This window comes from Lucilia sericata, unplaced genomic scaffold, assembly GCF_015586225.1.
Source record: "Lucilia sericata isolate MDLA Ls3-8-SP2 unplaced genomic scaffold, ASM1558622v1 Contig000148F_arrow, whole genome shotgun sequence".
Taxonomy (NCBI): Eukaryota; Metazoa; Arthropoda; class Insecta; order Diptera; family Calliphoridae; genus Lucilia; species Lucilia sericata.
This window is the reverse complement of record NW_023994180.1, coordinates 270,307-289,427: the sequence shown is the minus strand read 5'-3', so window position 1 is coordinate 289,427 and position 19,121 is coordinate 270,307. Positions and strand designations below refer to the sequence as shown.

Below are 19,121 nucleotides of genomic sequence, written 5' to 3'. Positions count from 1 at the left end.
TAGTCTATAGTCTAGTCTATAGTCTAGTCTATAGTCTAGTCTATAGTCTAGTCTATAGTCTAGTCTCTAGTCTATAGTCTAGGTCTATAGTCTAGTCTATAGTCTAGTCTATAGTCTAGTCTATAGTCTAGTCTATAGTCTAGTCTATAGTCTAGTCTATAGTCTAGTCTATAGTCTAGTCTATAGTCTAGTCTATAGTCTAGTCTATAGTCTAGTCTATAGTCTAGTCTAGAGTCTAGTCTATAGTCTAGTCTATGTCTAGTCTATAGTCTAGTCTATAGTCTAGTCTATAGTCTAGTCTATAGTCTAGTCTATAGTCTAGTCTATAGTCTAGTCTATAGTCTAGTCTATAGTCTAGTCTATAGTCTAGTCTATAGTCTAGTCTATTAGTCTAGTCTATAGTCTAGTCTATAGTTAGTCCTATAGTCTAGTCTATAGTCTAGTCTATAGTCTAGTCTATAGTCTAGTCTATAGTCTAGTCTATCAGTCTAGTCTATAGTCTAGTCTATAGTCTAGTCCTATAGTCTAGTCTATAGTCTAGTCTATAGTCTAGTCCTATAGTCTAGTCTATAGTCTAGTCTAGAGTCCTAGTCTATAGTCTAGTCTATAGTCTAGTCTATAGTCTAGTCCTATAGTCTAGTTATAGTCTAGTCTATAGTCTAGTCTATAGTCTGTCTATAGTCTAGTCTATAGTCTAGTCTATAGTCTAGTCTATAGTCTAGTCTATAGTCTAGTCTATAGTCTAGTCTATAGTCTAGTCTATAGTCTAGTCTATAGTCTAGTCTATAGTCTAGTCTATGGTCTAGTCTATAGTCTGGTCTATAGTCTAGTCTATAGTCTAGTCTATAGTCTAGTCTATAGTCTAGTCTATAGTCTAGTCTATAGTCTAGTCTATAGTCTAGTCTATAGTCTAGTCTATAGTCTAGTCTATAGTCTAGTCTATAGTCTAGTCTATAGTCTAGTCTATAGTCTAGTCTATAGTTAGTCTATAGTCTAGTCTATAGTCTAGTCTATAGTCTAGTCTATAGTCTAGTCTATAGTCTAGTCTATAGTCTAGTCTATAGTCTAGTCTATAGTCTAGTCTATAGTCTAGTCTATAGTCTAGTCTATAGTCTAGTCATAGTAGTCTATAGTCTAGTCTATAGTCTAGTCTATAGTCTAGTCTATAGTCTAGTCTATAGTCTAGTCTATAGTCTAGTCTATAGTCTAGTATAGTCTAGTCTATAGTCTAGTCTATAGTCTAGTCTATAGTCTAGTCTATAGTCTAGTCTATAGTCTAGTCTATAGTCTAGTCTATGTCTAGTCTATAGTCTAGTCTATAGTCTAGTCTATAGTCTAGACTATAGTCTAGACTATATACTAGACTATAGGCTAGACTATAGACTATAGTCTAGTCTATAGTCTAGTCTATAGTCTAGTCTATAGTCTAGTCCATAGTGTAGTCTGTAGTCTAGTTTGTAGTCTATAGTCTAGTCTCCAGTCCAGTTATAGTCTATAGTTTACAGTTCTGTCTATAGTCTACTCTATAGTACTGACAATATTCAATATGTAAACCACTTTAAAAACTCTAATCTGTACTTCGGTCTAGACTATATCCTGTACATTAGACTAGAATGTAGCCTGGGCCTAGCTATATGTAAACATAAAATGGAATTGAATAGTTTTTACTCTTAAATGCCGCATTTTAACGAAACAGGCGTTAAAACTTACTATGAAAAGTTTTCAACGATAATCCTAAGTGCTCGTATGAATAGTGTACTATTTACTTGAAAAATTATGCATTTCATATACAGCAAGGGCATCAGTAAATTACTGCCACACAATATTCAAGAGCACAATTTTACTTAAAAAAAATATTTTATAAAGATTAGCAATAGAAGAAGATGAAATATGTGCACGAGAGTACATTCAGAATTGCACAAAAAATAAATTTAAAAAAAGTTTTTAATAACTATTAAATTTACTTAAGATTTAAATGAAAATAATTTTTAATAATCTCATAATTAAGAAAAAGCTACTTGATTTCTGTAAAATACCTTTTACTTACAAAATCTTTTAATCCTAAAATGAAATACATGTTGTAAAAATGTTTAAATTATTAAATCTGTACAAAACAACAATGCGCTGGCATAAAAACGAGTGACAACTATAAAACATATTTCATAATTTATAAGTAAAAAGACGACATAAAAAACTATGAACACAAAACAAAACTTTAAGTTTAACAAGCCAAAAAAAAAACAAGTAACCTACTTACATGTATACACAAAAAATTAAGAAAAGGATATACTAGAATATATATCTGTATTGTGTAGTATGTAATAAGGAAGTTTATTAAAATGCAAAGCCAAAAGCTTTCATGTACTTTATTTTAGTAGCATTTTCAAAGTTAAGTTTTTGTTGTTGTTAGCTTAACATTTTTAGTTTTGTAACATTTAATATATTTAAATAAGTATAGAATAAACAAAAAATAAATAAAAACATTTTAAAGCACAAGGTTATAATCAACCAAGCAAACAATACAGCTAAATGTTTTTAAGGCAATTAATTTATTTTAAAGATTTGCTGATTTTCAAGAACACCACTTAATACAATGCTTTCTTAGTGAAGCATATTAAGTTTTTTTTTTTTTTTTTTTTTGGTAAATTTCTAGAAAATGTTTCTATTTATAGAAAATTAACATAAATTAAGAATAAATCCAGATTTCATCAAATTTAAAAATTTAGATATTATTGAAAATTTTGCGTATGAACAATATGTATATGAATTCATCAAAAATTTTATTTATCATACGCACTGTGGAAAGATAAGTTAAAGCAAATTTTATTTTGTCATTAAATGTATTAAGATATTATTGAAAATATAGCGTATGAACAATATGTGAATTCATCAGAAATGTATATTTATCATACGCACTGTGGGCAGATAAGTTGAAGTAAATTTTGTTCATATTCATTCACTTCAAAGCTTTTAGTGAGCATATTTTACTATAAACATATATATAATAAATACAATTAAAATTCTCTTAATATCAACAACAATTTTTCTACCTTAATAAAATAGTACTCTTTTAATAAAATTATTTAAATATCCTTCCACACTCTTGTTTCTCCCCTCTTTTCTTTTACATTTATGCTAATGCCTCCTCAGCTATGGACCACACTTTGAAGATGTTCAGCTGGTGGGACAACCGACCAATATGACAGTACAAGCGGGCAGCAGTATACATTTAAATTGCAGAATATCTCTACTTCAAGATAAGACTGTAAGTATGTTTGGCTTAAATAAAATTTTACAAAATCCAAAGACTGAAAACAAAATTGCAAACAACATAACGCAAAAAAAAAAGTTCACTAAGAAATTGCCACCAGTCAAAAGTTATTGCGTTGCAAGCAGCCATCCTTAGAGATTAGCGAACATTTTTATCTTGCATTGCAGATGCAAAAGGAAAAGGAAAATTTCCACAAGGGAAGATGTAAAGAAAAAGAAAGAATCATTTTTTACTTAACAACTTTGTTTGTACGAGAACTCATTGTATAATTTTGTTTATAAACTTTGTGAATATTAAAGGAATACAAAGAATCATTTATGAGAGTAATAATGGACAAGAAGTGTATTACATTTTATTATAAAATTCATTATGTAGAGACAAGAATTTGAGTTAAATTAATGTCTATAAACAAGACTGGACTAATAGAATTTGATGAAATTAGTTTTTTAAGTGTTGAGATAAATGGTGTACTATAAATAAAACAACTTTTTTTTGGATATTTATTTTATTGCAAAGAAGATTTTGTAGAACAATTTCTAGAAACCATGAAATTTCTATATAGTGAAATTTTTGGTGAATCGAATTAATGAAAAATTTTCTCTTAATTCAGAATCTTTCAAAAATTATTTAAGTATACATAGAGAATTTATTGAAAATTACCTATTGGAAGAATTTATTTTTTTAAAAAACTAAATTTACGACATTTTTATATAAATTAAGAATCGAGAATATTCTATAAATATAGTGTTTTATAAAATATGCAGAAAATTTTTCATAAATTAAGAAAATATAAAATATAATCTTTGAAAACTTGCCTGAACACTCCCATGAGTTTTTCACCACATCCCAGTTAGACTGGGATATGGATCCGCCGGCATCGCTGCGGTCAATAACAGCCCTAACTAGACTGTCCTTAGCAACCTCGCTAAAAGAGCGCGTCATAGCGTCCGTTTTGGACGTTTCGTCCCTTGGTGCTGGATTGAAGATGCTGCCTCTTCCTCTGAACGCTGCCGTTTAGGCGCCGCTTCTGTTTTCACTTCAGCGGGAGGAGAAGCGTTGTCATCACCAGCATTATGAGTCTTGGCCCATTGGAGAGAAGCTTTTTGCACCGTAGTGAGTTCTTCAGGTTGTTTAGACCCGAGTTGCTCAATTATTCTAGAGGCGGAACGCAACGTAATTGCCGCCCGTTTGGAGGCGTTTTTATGCCGAGTCGTTTGTTGTTGTTGTTTGGCGGACTGAGCAGGGGGTATACCGTGAGCATGAGGGTACAGTTGGCACTTGGGAAGATGATGGAAGAGAAGACTTAGCCGACCCCTTGTCATCACCACCTGAAGCAGAATTTTTAACCGTGTTGACGGTTCGAGCTGCAGCGGCTTTGGAGGTACTTGAAGAGAAGTCCAGAGGTACCTCACCGCTTGTAGTGCAACTACGAATAGTATCGAATTTGTTACATTCACCCAGCTTGGGTTTATCAGACTGACCTCCTGCTACGCCGGTAGCTCGCAAACTAGCCTGACCCGGTGTGGCCGCCTGACTAGTTTGGGTAACAGTAACATTCGACCCATTACCGACGCTGTGGAAGTAGGGTCCCCAGAGATTATGAAGCCCTGGTACGCGGGGCATGCTACCTTCTTATCCTCCATTTGTTATCTAAGAGACGTTTGCATTTTTAACTTACTGCCAGGTAAGTTAAACTGCCGTCCCCAAAGGGGAAATCAGACGCAGACCACCAGTCGCCCAATATGGGAACAGGCGCTAGTGGATTCCGACGGACGATGCACATTTAAGTGCATGGTTCTAATAGAACCGGCCGGACAAGCTGGCCAAGACCACCCCTCTCAGTGAGAGGAGAATAGTCTGGGCAAGCATCTTATAGCCGTCCCAAAGGGAAAACAGACGCTATCAGACAGGGTGAGTAGTTCTTAGTTTCTCGCTCAGTTTAGACTCGACTGGAATGGGTGACCCTACCAGGAAAAGCCAACTTATGCTGGCCATTCCCTCCAGTATGGCTCTACAAATCATTGCGCTTAAGCATCTGCATCACGTCAAGATGACTACCCATCGCAAATGATGACTACCCATCACAGATGGGCAGTGAATTTATCGAAAAAATATTTTATAAATTTTCTATAGAAGTAAACATTTATCGAAAATTTTCTATAGAAGTAAAAATTTATCGAAAATTTTCTATAGAAGTAAAAATTTATCGAAAATTTTCTATAGAAAAGAAAATTTATCGAAAATTTTCTATAGAAAAGAAAATTTTCTATAGAAAAGAAAATTTTCTATAGAAAAGAAAATTTTCTATAGAAAAGAAAATTTTCTATAGAAAAGAAAATTTATCGAAAATTTTCTATAGAAAAGAAAATTTATCGAAATTTTTCTATAGAAAAAACATTTATCGAAAACTTTTTATAGAAACGAAAATTTATTGAAAATTTTCTGTAGAAAAAACATTTATGAAAAGAAAATTTATCGAGAAAATCTTCTATAAAAAGAACATTTATATAAAAATGTCTACAAAAAGAAAATTTATAGAAAAAATTAAAAAAAAGGAAATTTATCGAACATTTTTTCTAAACAGAAATAAAAAGTTTTTATAAAAAAATTGAAAATTTTGTTATAAATTGAGAATTGTGGCAAAATTTTCTTAAAATGAAGAATTAATCGAAAATATTCTTTTAATTAAGAATTAATAGAAAATATTCCATAAATCGAGACTTTATCGAAAATTTTCTTTAAAGGATATTTTTTGTAAACTTCCCTTAAATCGAGAATTTATAAAAATTTTGGTACTTATAAATTTTTTCCATTAATTTAAAATTTTTAACAATTTTTAAATTAGGTTTTTCGAATGAAGACTTTATGTCAAAACCGAATTTCCAACCCTCGTAGCTAATTTTAAATTCGTTGCAACTTTGTCCATTTCCCTAACACATTATATCTTCTAAACTCACAAGTTTTGTTCTCCGTCTGCTGCTTAAACTAAAACTCTTGTATTTACTCTTGAGTTAAGCTGGCTGCTTGGTTGCTAGCATGTCTGTGTTTAGGCGTGTGCGATTGCATGTAAACGGGTGACAGTTGTTTTACAAACTTCCTTCTTCTGATAATATGGAAATTTTTTTTCAAAGCCATAATAGGTCTTTTATATACTTGATTGCACTTTGGCTTGTTTGGTGTAAATACTTTTTGTTTTCTCTAAACAATTTTATCTTACCTGCCATTGTAGAAGGGTCAAACTAAGTTGAGTTAAGAAGATGTTGCATAAAATGGGGCGGTTGTCCTTAAGGACTTAATTTAGAAGGAGAAAGTGCCTTAACTTTTTTTGTTTTCACACATACGATGCCACTGTGGTTTACACCATATGTCAAAAATTTTTAAAAGTAAAGATTTTCTAAGGTTTATAGCGATAATGGACTAATGTAGTAATCTCTTTCGAAGAGAATTTTCTATATTTTCTGAGGAAACCTTCCCACCTCAACATATTAAACTCACTTTAACTTTTAACTGCATAAATATTTAACAATATACTTTTTAATAGTTGAGCTAACTTCCATAAAATTGTTTTACTTTTTTATTATTTTTTCCTAAATACTTAACTAAACCAAACACCATCAATTAACCAACAGGTCTCCTGGGTTCGTCGCAATTCACAAGGTGAAAATGCCTTAGATTTACTAACGGTGGGTTTGCACACCTATACCGGTGATAAACGTTACAAAATGGAATTTCAATATCCCAGTAATTGGCGTTTAAAAATCAACAATGTCAAGAAAGATGATGAGGCCACTTATGAATGTCAAATATCAACACATCCGCCTCGCGTTATACAAATAAATTTACATGTCAACGGTAAGTTTGTCTATAATAAAGTTGAGGCAGGCAGAATGATGACGAGAAATTTTAAACATTTTCTTTTTAAATTATAACAAAATTTGTTTTTGTGGTTTATTATGTTTGTTTCCAGCACCCAAAGTAATGATTGTTGATGAATTTGGGGATCCTTTGCAGGAGAAATATTATGAACAAGACTCAACGTTACAGCTATCCTGTGTTGTACGTAATGTTGCCATGTCATCGTCGGTGGTGTTTTGGAAACATAGTGAAGATGTTTTAAATTATGATGTTACTAGGGGTGGTGTCAGGTAAGTAAAGAAAATTTCGAAAATTTATTGTTTTAAAGAAAAATGTGTTAAGGTTAAATGTTGTAAATATGGAAGACCTTAAATTTTATTGCAAAAGCAAGAGATTTGAGATTCCTCTCTTTACTAAATTCCAATAAAATATTTTTAAATTTTGTTTACAAATGTTGGTTTAATTTAAAACAGTACTTTCTCATGCCGCCTTTTTTTTTTCCAAATGTACAACCACATTAATTCCATTTAACTTAACTAATGATTTAATTAATTTATTAACTATATAAAAATACACATCAATACGTATTTAATTTAATTTATTGTATTTTATATATATTTATTTTATTATGTGAGTTTTTTGTATAAATAAATTAACTCGTATGTGTATCCCAATTTGCGAAATTTTATTTAATTTTATTCAATTTATATTTTTTCATTCATTTGATGTTATTTGCTATTGCTCTTGTTGTTATACTTGTAGTGTGAAAACAGAATTGATGGATGATGGCGCCAATTCAACATTATTCATTGCCAAAATCAATAAAGCCGATTCCGGTAACTATACGTGCTCAATTAGTGAATATCAAAACTATACAATCGTTGTACACATACTCAATGGTAAGTAACGGCATTTTATTATTATTTATTTAGAAAAAAACACTCAACGCAACGAAAATCTACTCTACTGGATGTGTGTGGGAGTATGTTAAAGTTTGGATGAGAACTAAAAAAAAGGGGAATTTATCCAAATAGTTGCTCATACATACTACATTCATATACATATGTGTATATGTTGTCACTATTGATTGTAATCAATTTAGCATTTTCCATCAACTTATAGAAATAGTATATAATAGTGTGTGTGAGTGTTTGGTAAACTGCGAAACAGAGTAAGAGAAACTAAATACCAAACAATTAGGGTTTTCACACCACATTTCACTTCACTACACTATATGTATGTATTTGGTGAAACAGATACTTTATACAAATTGTGTTTATGTGTTTGGCTTAAATCTGTGAAACTATTTTTAGCAAGAATTGTAAACAGATACATATGTATTATTTGCTTGAATTGTAACATTTATTTATGATAAATTGTTGAATAGACTAATATAAAGAAACTAACATATTTTATACACATGAATAAAGCGATACAAAAGAACTAAGACATTCTTAGTAGTTTATTAACTTAAAAAATAGTGAATCCTTGTAATATATTCATAAGTCATTATTCTTGTTAAAGGATGTATAAAAATGTACTTTTTTATAGCTTAATCAATTACAATGAAACAGATACACATTTTAAATTTAAGTAAGCAAAACATGTTTAACACAGCGCGTTTAATAATGATCAATGATGTTTAAATAAATGTCTTTATCGAAAATTTACTATATACGAAAATCGGCAATATGATTATACCCTACACCCACCTTAAAGTATCACTTCCGTCGATTAAGCAATGTCCGTCTCTCCGTCCGTCTGTGTGTTCATGTAAAACTTGTGCGCACTCTACAGGTAGAGAATTTTCGAGATAATTTGATGAAATTTGGAACGTGTGCTTCTTTTGGTCCAAGGACGAATGCTATTGAAAATGGACGAATGCCTGACTGCCTGTATGATCCTAACCCCCCGAAAAGGACTTTTGACCTTATAATTATGTTAAATTTTCTACTATCTATCCAAAAATTCGCACAATATGCTGATGTTAATAACACTCAAAAATATTTTTCCCTTAGTATTCAGAATCACTTTCTGATTCGAATTAGCTATGTCCGTCTTTGTGACCGTGTAAACTTTGTGTGCACGCTACAGCTCACAATTTTCAATATAATTTGTTAAAATCTGTCACATACTCTTCTCTGGATCCAATGACGAAGGCTGCTGAAAATCTTTTATGTCTTTTATTTCTCCTAGTCAGCACACAACCGTACATGACCGAAGATTCAACATAAATGCTTTATTATTGAAAATGAATCACATTTAATATTCGCCATTGGTGTAGGGTATCATTGGTCGACCACACCCGATTATAGTTTCTTACTTGTTTTCAGATTGACGGACAAAGAAACAGACACACAGATAGACGGATGGACCGACTGACTATAAGTCAAAGGCACGTTCAAAGACAGATGGACGAATCACAAAATGAAGCCGTCTGGTATACTTGGGGTTCGGAATAGGGTTCGTCCTTGGGTCAAAAGTAATACGTGTACCAAATTTCATCGAATAAAATATCACCCTCTAGTTTGATTACAAGGTTTACAAATAAGAGTATTATACATATTCGGCTAAGCCGAATCTTATATACCCATCATTGAACCATATGCCGTAAAAGGAAGGGAATGGTCCAAAAATACTCTACAATAATTTTAATATTATTTTTCCCGTAATCAAATCAAAATTATGAAATTTTTAAGACCCCTTTCGAAAAAGTCGAAGGATTTCGAGGTCAGGATTTTCAATTGCTGGTAGGGACTGAGGACCATTCCAAAAAAATATTTTTTTGTTTGTGTTCAGTACATTAATACGCATCGATTGAGAGGTATTCATATATGAAATTCTAAATAAGGCTGTTCCTAGGGACACTCTAATGAACATATGTATATGGGCGGTTGGTTCAATTATAGACTAGCACTTTTATACCAGTAATTAGCGTTTAAGTAATTTTCTGAAGGGGCCTTATATGAAGAGTAGGGTCAATTATGGACCAAAATTCATAAAATCTGGTAGAGACCTTCTGGCTCATATTAAACTTACTTATGACTAATTTCATTGCTATACCCTTATTTTAAAACACTTGTATGGGGGATATGCGAAAACGTGGACCAATATTGCACATTTTCAATATCAAACAAACCTTACCTATGGGGAATATTTGTGTAAAATTTAAACCCACTACCTCCTTCCGTTCGGACTCTATAGTGTTTTCAACAGACAGACGGACGAACAAACGGGCTTTTTTGATGCTGGGTATAAAAATGGACGGCCATGCAGACAGACACACAGACAGACTTAATTGACTTAGAACTGATTAGTATACTGTAGAGTGGATATATGACCATTAGTTGTATGCGTTACAAATATCCCCACTAAAGTGGTGCAAATAGGTAGAAAACTTTTAATAAATCTAAAAATTTTCTTCTATGAATTGAATATTTGTGGATTTTATTCTAGAAATCGTAATTTTTAGAACGTTTTCTTCTAAAATCATGAATCAAATTTTTATGGGATATAGTTTGCCATTATAAAATGTTTTTCTCTAAAAATATTCTTGACTAAAGAATGCTTACACAAAATTTATACAGCTATTTATTTATACAAACTGAAATATTTACGCATACAAACGTGACTTTATTTTCATGCAAATAAAACTTGTTTTCATTAGAAACCCAAATTCTCATATAAGTACCCAGTAATGTGTAATTGTAATATTTCAGTGAAATTAGGTAAGATTGAAAATTTATATCTATATATTTTTCAGTCTATAGTTCAATGAACTGCCGGGTAAATTAAGTTTTATTCTCGTAAAACTAAAGCAATAAAATGTTTGTTCATTTAAACACAAAATTCTCATTATAAGCAGAAATGTCAGTGCTACATATCTGCATATGAAGGCAACCTTTTGCTTTACTTCTAATTTTATAATTACACTCATCAAAGGCTTTGTCATTTAATTAAGCTTGTAATTAAACCACCAAATTGCTGAGTAAACACATTTTAGAATTGACTTAAAGCTGTTTTTCCATTGAATTTGTGATTAACGTGCAAAGTTTATGGCATTTTCATACGAAAAGTTTGTTAATCTCTTTTTTGATAAGGTGAAGATAACAAATATTCACATTATTAAGTATATGGGATTCTAAAAGTTTAAACTAATAGATCGAGTATATTTTGAAAAAACAAGTGCTGCTTTTAATTTAAACTTAATGGCATATGAATATAAAGATTTTTTTGTATGTTAAAACTTTTAATAGCCACCCTCGCATTTCTACATATCTGTTGAAACTGAATTATTATCACTTTTATCTCTGTATCGATTCTGTCATCTTATGGGAAGTATGATTACAAATGTTTGAAGTGATTTAAACACATTCAAATGTGTATTCAATATAGCACTAACTTCAATGTGAGTAATTAACCAAAAGCCTTATTAAATTTTTTTTCCATTTATCACCTGTGTATGTTTGTGTCAACATTTTCGTATAGCAGTCAAATTTTGTATTAGACATTAGATAAAACAGAAATTTCAGCATTATTTAGGCATGTGCTATAGCAAAAGGAATTTTAATAAAAATATTGATAAAACATTAAAAAGTTTAATGAAAAATTAAAGTTAATTATTATCTTCATTTCATAGAAAAATTTCGATTAATTCTCTTTTTAAAGTTTTATTTTATTAATTCTGTTTTTATTGAAAACTTTCGCTAAATTCTTTCTTATAGAAAATTTTTGATAAATTTTTAATAAATTCTCTATTTCAGGGAAATTTTCGCAAAATTCTTAATTTTTAGAAAATTTTCGTTAAATTCTAAATTACAACAAATTATCGATAAAACCTATTATACAATTTTTTCGGAAAATTGTCTCTAAAAACTTTTTTTTCGATAAATTCTCTTTTTAAAGAAAATTTTTGATAAATTTTGTTTTTATAGAAAATTTTCGATAATTTTTTTTTCTATAGAATTTTAATATATTCTCCTTCTATAGAAAAATTCGATAAATTCTCTTTTCATAGAAAATTTACCATAAATTCTCTTTTAACATAAAATTTAGATAAATTCCCTTTTTATAGACAATTTTCGATAAATTCTTTTAATAGAAAATGTTTGATTAAATCTCTTTTTATAGAAAAATTTCGACAAATTCTCTTTTTATAGAAAATTTTCGATAAATTCTCATTTTATAGAAAATTTTCCATAATCTCTTTTTACATAAAATTTTCGATAAATTCTCTTTTTAAATAAATTTTTCGAAAAATTCAATTTTTATAGAAAATTTTCGAAAAATTCAATTTTTATAGAAAATTTTCGATAAATTCTCTTTTAATAGAAAATTTTCGATAAATTCTCTTTTAATAGAAAATTTTAGATAAATTCTCTTTTTATAGAAAATTTTCGATAAAATCTCTCTTTTTAAAAGAAAATTTTCGTTAAATTCTTTTTTTATAGAAAATTTTCGATAAATTCTATTTTATAGAAAATTTTCGATAAAATCTCTCTTTTTAAAGAAAATTTTCGTTAAATTCTTTTTATAGAAAATTTTCGATAAATTCTATTTTTATAGAAAATTTTCGATAAATTCTGTTTTTTATAGAAAATTTTCGATAAATTCTGTTTTTTATAGAAAATTTTCGATAAATTCTGTTTTTTATAGAAAATTTTCGATAAATTCTGTTTTTTATAGAAAATTTTCGATAAATTCTGTTTTTTATAGAAAATTTTCGATAAAATCTCTCTTTTTATAGAAAATTTTCGATAAAATCTCTCTTTTTATAGAAAATTTTCGATAAAATCTCTCTTTTTATTGAAAATTTTAGATAAAATCTCTCTTTTAATAGAAAATTTTAGATAAAATCTCTCTTTTAATAGACATTTTTCGATAAGGTATCTCTTTTAATAGAAATTTTTCGATAAAATCTCTCTTTTAATATAAATTTTTCGATAAGGTCACTTTTTATAGAAAATTTTCGATAAACTCTCTTTTCATAGAAAATTTTCGAGAAATTCTCTTTTTATTGAAAATTTTCAATAAATTCTCTCTTTTTATAGAAAATTTTCAATAAATTCTCTTTATACAAAACATTTTCGATAAATTCTCTTTTTGTAGAAAATTTTCGATTGATTATCTTTTTATAGAACATTTTCGATAAATTCTCTTTTTATAAAACATTTTCGATAAATTCTCTTTTTATAGAACATTTTCGATAATTTCTGTTTTTATAGAACATTTTCGATAAACTCTCTTTTTATGGAAAATTTTCAATAAAATCTTCTTTTATAGAAAAATTTCGATAAATTCTCTTTTTATAGAAAATTTTCCATAAATTCTCCTTTTATAGAAAATATTCGATAAATTCAATTTTTATAAACAATTTTCAATGGAAAATTTTCAATAAATTCTTCTTTTATAGAAAAATTTCGATAAATTCTCTTTTTATAGAAAATTTTCGATAAATTCTCTATAAAAGGAGAATTTATTAAATAAATTATATTAAATAAATTATACTTTTATAAACAGTTTTCAATAAATTCCATTTTTATAGATAATTTTCGATAAATTATATATTTATAGATAATTTTTGATAAATTCTCTTTTTATAGACAATTTTCGATAAATTCTCTCTTTATGACAATTTTCCATAAATTCCCTTTTTATAGACAATTTTTGATAAATTATTTTTTATAGAAAGTTTTCGATAAATTCTCTATTTATAAAAAATTTTAAATCAATAAGCAATAAATACACTTTTATGTTTCGGCTTTTTTCATTTCGATTTTAATTAATTTGTGTAAATGATTCAATTATCCTTGCAGGCCCTTAATCTCTTGCACTCTTCATTCTACTTGTGCAATTTGTTTTGAACATCTTGGCTTAATTTAATTATACCTTAAATTAATTATACCCCATTTTCTAAATCTCTTGCGATTTTTTTTTTTTTTTTTTTTTTGTATTACAGGTGAAAGTTTTGCCGAATTACATCATGGTGCGGCCTTCGCTTGGCAGCAATTGAATCATCAAACTTGGCTAATTAATCTGTTATTGGCAACGATATTACTTTTACTCTTACCCGCCTACATATATAGATAAAATTAAATATATCACACAAAAACAACTCTAGACACTTAACATGGCCATAAAGTCAAGGATATTTCCTCGAAATAATTAGCAAAATAATTTATATACATATGCAAACATATTTATTATAATTTATTTGCAAAACAACAAAAGGACAAAAAGAACATATAAATCGTTAGAGATTTAATTATTACGTGCAACTTATGTGTGTAAGTATTTATTAAAAGAAATAGTTTTGCAAAAATATTTGTGTTCATTTAAATTTTTCTCTTTATTTGAAATGTTATGGACAAAAAAAACAAGAATTTTGTAAAGAATTTTTATTTTACATAATTAAAAGTGAAATTTAAAACGAACAAAAATTGTTCCAGTGAAACAAACAAATAATTTTAAAACGAAAAAAAAATTACACAATAAAAAAATTAGTAATTTAATTGAAATACTTAAAAAAATAAAAGTAATTAAATGAATATAATTTATTTGTTATTTTTATAAAAAAAAGTGAAAAACAAAAAAAAAACAATTTAGAAAATATTCAAAAAAGTTATTTAAAATAACTGAAAAGAACTTTTAGTTTTATTATAATTTTAGTTATTTAAGCTAAAATTAAGTTGTAAATTTATATAATTAAAACTAATTAAACTTAAAAGAAATAAAAGTATTTAGGATAATAATATATTATAGTTTAGAAATAAAAATATAAAATTCGCATTTGAAAACTAAAACTAAAATAAGAAAGGACTTCAAGTACGAAATAGGTAAAGATAAATGTAGATTATTGAATTTGTTGTTCTGTGTCAGATTTTCATATGAACAAGAAAATTCTTTATACATTTATTGGTTAAAATATTTCTTTCAATCGAAAATTTATAGAAAATGTTTAAAAATTCCGAATTAATTAAAAAGTTTATTTTTTTAATATTCCCAAAAAAATTATTTCGAGATAAATGGCTTTGAATGTTTAATGACATTAAACTATTTTTTAAATAACCTTTATACAAAACAAGGTATTTAAATTTGATTTCAATAGTAGAAGCTAATATGTAATCTTAATTAGAAAATCATGTGATAGAATTAAATCTAAGACCGTATTGCATTGTAAGATGTCTAAGTGCTTAACGTGAACACCTGCCTTGACGGCTTATTTCACGGTGGTCTTTTCACCCACTGGGTAGACTTCAGACGGTCTACCACGCGCCCCTGAATCCTTCTATGAAGAACTCAGGTGGCAATTTTTGTACATGGCTGAGCCGTTCCATGCACAAGCACTTTGCTGAAGTACTCGAGCTATCTAATCTCTTGTCATAGTAGCCCCATTGCGGAATGACAGGCAGTATGGGATCAATTTCAATGCAAACCTCTACAAGAAAAAAGCGATCACTTGTCTAAAGTCAATAGAAGAACATCAGGTGAAATCTATCTTTCGGTATACCGGAAGGTGACCACCCTTATGATGTCATGAAAGATTGCAATATTTAAAATGCAAAATGCATCAACTAATGACCCATTCTAGTGCAATCCTGAAATGGTTCTGTTGATTCGGCAACAGCACCTAGAGGTGTATTTGATAATCCGAAATACCCAGCCAATAAATCAGGATCCCTCTTTATGTCAGATAATGGGACAAAGGATGTATAAATTTCCAAAGTCAATTCGAACCCAATAGTTGTCCCGACAAGTTTAGTGGTCGGCCTCAACCATAAGTCGCGTAGCATGAATTAATATGAATCCTGTTGAGATGGCAACAGCACCGAGAATTTCCCTGCAGTAAAAGGTCTACTAAATCAGTACTAGTCTCCTGTCGGGCAGAGGAGTCTTGTCCGATCGTTTACCAATTACATCAGTTCCATTCTCAGACCATAAATAATATGGAATGACAGGCAACTACCAAGTGTCAATTCCCCAACCTATACTAGCGATCTACTAAGCGAAGAGTAAGAGTGACATCTGTTAAGATGGCAACAGCACCGGAGAGAGAATCCAGACATATATGGCAGTCCCGGCAGACTAGAGGTATTGGTAGCATCTTTTTTCCCCGGGATATTGCAATAACACCAAGATGGAGATTTCACCAAGGTAACAAGCCCCCGGGGGGAGTACTGGATTGAAAGAATATTTTAACTGGGTACCAGGCCACTCGAGAGTAGTCGGCAAAGAAAGGGCGAATATAATAGCTTTAAAGGGAAGGAAGCTCGATGTAGTTAACCTGACAAATGCAAAACCATTCGAAGCAAAAAAAGCTGAATGAAAAATATGGGTGAAAGAATCCCATAAGGCCTCTTGGAATAATGAAACGATTAATAAAACCACAAAAATCCTATGGGGTGACCCAGATGCGAGCAAAACGAAATATATATAAAGGTATTCTGAATGGACACACAGGATTACGAGCACATCTATACATAATTGGACATGCGGATTCAGACGAATGTAGAGCATGTGAGGAGGACAGGAGCACTTTCTTTGCCACTGTCAGGCATTCGTCGAAGATAGATCCAAGTATCTTGGAAGTGATGTTATTCCGGAAATAACATTCCTGACTAACACTGATTGAAAAATTCTTAGGAATTACGTCCAAGAAACTAAGTTTCTGAACATTGAAAAATAATAGATTCAGTGAACATTTTTTTTTTCCTTTTCATGAAAAGGAGCGCACAATAGGCCCGATAGTGGCCAAGGCGTATTTCTTTCTTTTACTCTTTCGAATTCTGTAGTGCTTGTTCCATAAGTGATCCAAGCTAAGTACATAATTGACAGAAGAATCGATCTATTAAGAACTTAGTCCATATTTAGGAATGCTTTCCGAAATTCTTCTTAAACTTAGGATACATGTTTCGATACAGACTCAGCCTTACCGAATATTACACGCCTATTTTTTGTCCCAGCAAAAACTTACGTTGAAAAACAAGTATCCTAAGCATTCTCAAAAATCATTTACTCTTTCCAATTCTGTTGAGCTTGTTCCATAAGTGGTCCAAGCTAAGTACATAATTGACGGTAGAATCGTTCTATTAAGAACTTAGTCCATATATAGGAATGCTTTCCGAAATTCACCTTGAACTTAGGATACATATTTTGACACAGACTCAGCCTTACCGAATATTACACGCTTATTTCTTAATGTCCCAGCAAAAACTTACATTGAAAAATAAGTATACTAACCATTCTCAAAAATCATTTACTCTTTCCAATTCTGTTAAGCTTATTGATGAACGAATTGATCTATTAAGTACTTAGTCCATATATAGGAATGCTTTCCGAAATTCACCTTAAACTTAGGATACATGTTTCGATACAGACTCAGCGTTACCGAATATTACACGCTTTTTTCTTAATGTCCCAGCAAAAACTTACATTCAAAAGTACGCAGTTAAAATGCTAAAACTAACTTACACAATAGCATTTTAAATCATTATTTTAAAACGGGGATGGAATTATCAAGCTCGCTTACAAATAGGGAGTTAGGTAAGAACTACGTTCACCTGCAAATAAGAAGTTTAATAAGTAGTTTTGCTTCTGAGACTATTATTAGTTTTCACAAAAAAAATCCTTTTTTTCGTTTGTGTTAAAAACAACCTTCGAAAACAATATGTCAAGTCTGAAATGTAAGTACTTACATAATATATTATTATTTGTAAGTTATTATTAGGCTCATTCTAAGTAATGCAAACAGTATATAGTAGTCATTGAAAAATAAGTTGTTGAGTAAGTACAAGTCAAATTTTTTTTCTGGGATTCTAACTCAAATCCGATGCAGAATAACAAATAATTTTTCTAAAATTATAACACAATACTTCCGAAACATAAATATAATTTTTCTTTAATTTCATACTATACAGGAAATTGTAAACTAATTATTATTAAATACTACAAAAACATATATAAATAAAACAACTAAAATACATAGAAAAACCAAAGTGAAATAAATTTATGTGTTGTTTCTAGATAACGTGTGAGTAGTTTGAGTTAAAATTTTACTTGTATTTTGTTTTTGTTACAATAACAAAATACAAGTAAAATTTGTGCTCAAACTACTCGCTCGTTATCTAGAAACAACACATTAATTTGTTTTGTATGTACGATTTAATTGTAGAAATTAAAATATAATTTATAGTTAAAAATAAAAGCAAGTAATAATAACAAATGAAATAAAAAAAAATATCTAAAATATAACAACAACAATTACTTACTTAGATGCATAACTAAGAAACTCTAAACTAGTAATTGGATATAATTCTCTAAGATTATCTTTACATTTAGAATAAAAAAGGAATAAATGAAAGTAATGGAATTAAGATATATTCATAAAATTACATAGATACAAACATAACTATATACATATGAATACAACATTTTTTTAAAAATTATCTAACAAAGTTTTGAGTATTCTTTTAAGTTTAAAAATGTTTTTTTGTAACAAATTATTTTGTTTCTTTAAAATTTCATATTCATTTAGAATTTATGTTATTTGATATGATTTGATTTAAAATTCATTAGAAAACATTTTTCATAAACTAAATACTTTAAGGAATTCATACATATGTACATATGTATGTAATGATACTTTAGAGGAATTATATTATATTTATTCTAATTGAGTAGGAAATTGTTCATTACTTTTTCTTTACAAAAATATTTGTTTAGATTTTAAGTTTACAATTGATTTACTAAATTTGCAAAATTTTTATTGTGCCGAATAATTTAAAAAGATTTTGTTCTTTTATTTCAAATACAATTCAAAATTAAAAAGATTCACATTTAAAATGCAACCACAAAGTTTAAAGACAATGTAATGTTTAATTGAAGCAATTACTTTCTTTTTATATAAAACTTTCATTTATTTCATTTAAACAAATACATTAAAAATTCATATGCATGTATGTGTAAGTATCTATGTAAACTGTATGTTTCCACATAA

The 19,121-nt window shown here is 29.1% G+C and overlaps 1 protein-coding gene across 1 annotated transcript in view; it reads left to right on the top strand.

The window, feature by feature from the left end:
• The window catches only part of LOC119601202 (uncharacterized serine-rich protein C215.13), a 67,266-nt gene extending 52,782 nt beyond the window's left edge, over positions 1-14,484 (top strand). Inside the window, exons 4-8 of the mRNA XM_037951984.1 lie at positions 3,151-3,265; positions 6,901-7,123; positions 7,239-7,416; positions 7,889-8,025; positions 14,085-14,484. Of these exons, the coding sequence (XP_037807912.1) occupies positions 3,151-3,265; positions 6,901-7,123; positions 7,239-7,416; positions 7,889-8,025; positions 14,085-14,215 (784 nt within the window). The 3' untranslated portion in view covers positions 14,216-14,484. The remainder of the gene's footprint in view (positions 1-3,150; positions 3,266-6,900; positions 7,124-7,238; positions 7,417-7,888; positions 8,026-14,084) is intronic.
• The last annotated feature ends 4,637 nt before the right edge of the window (positions 14,485-19,121 follow it).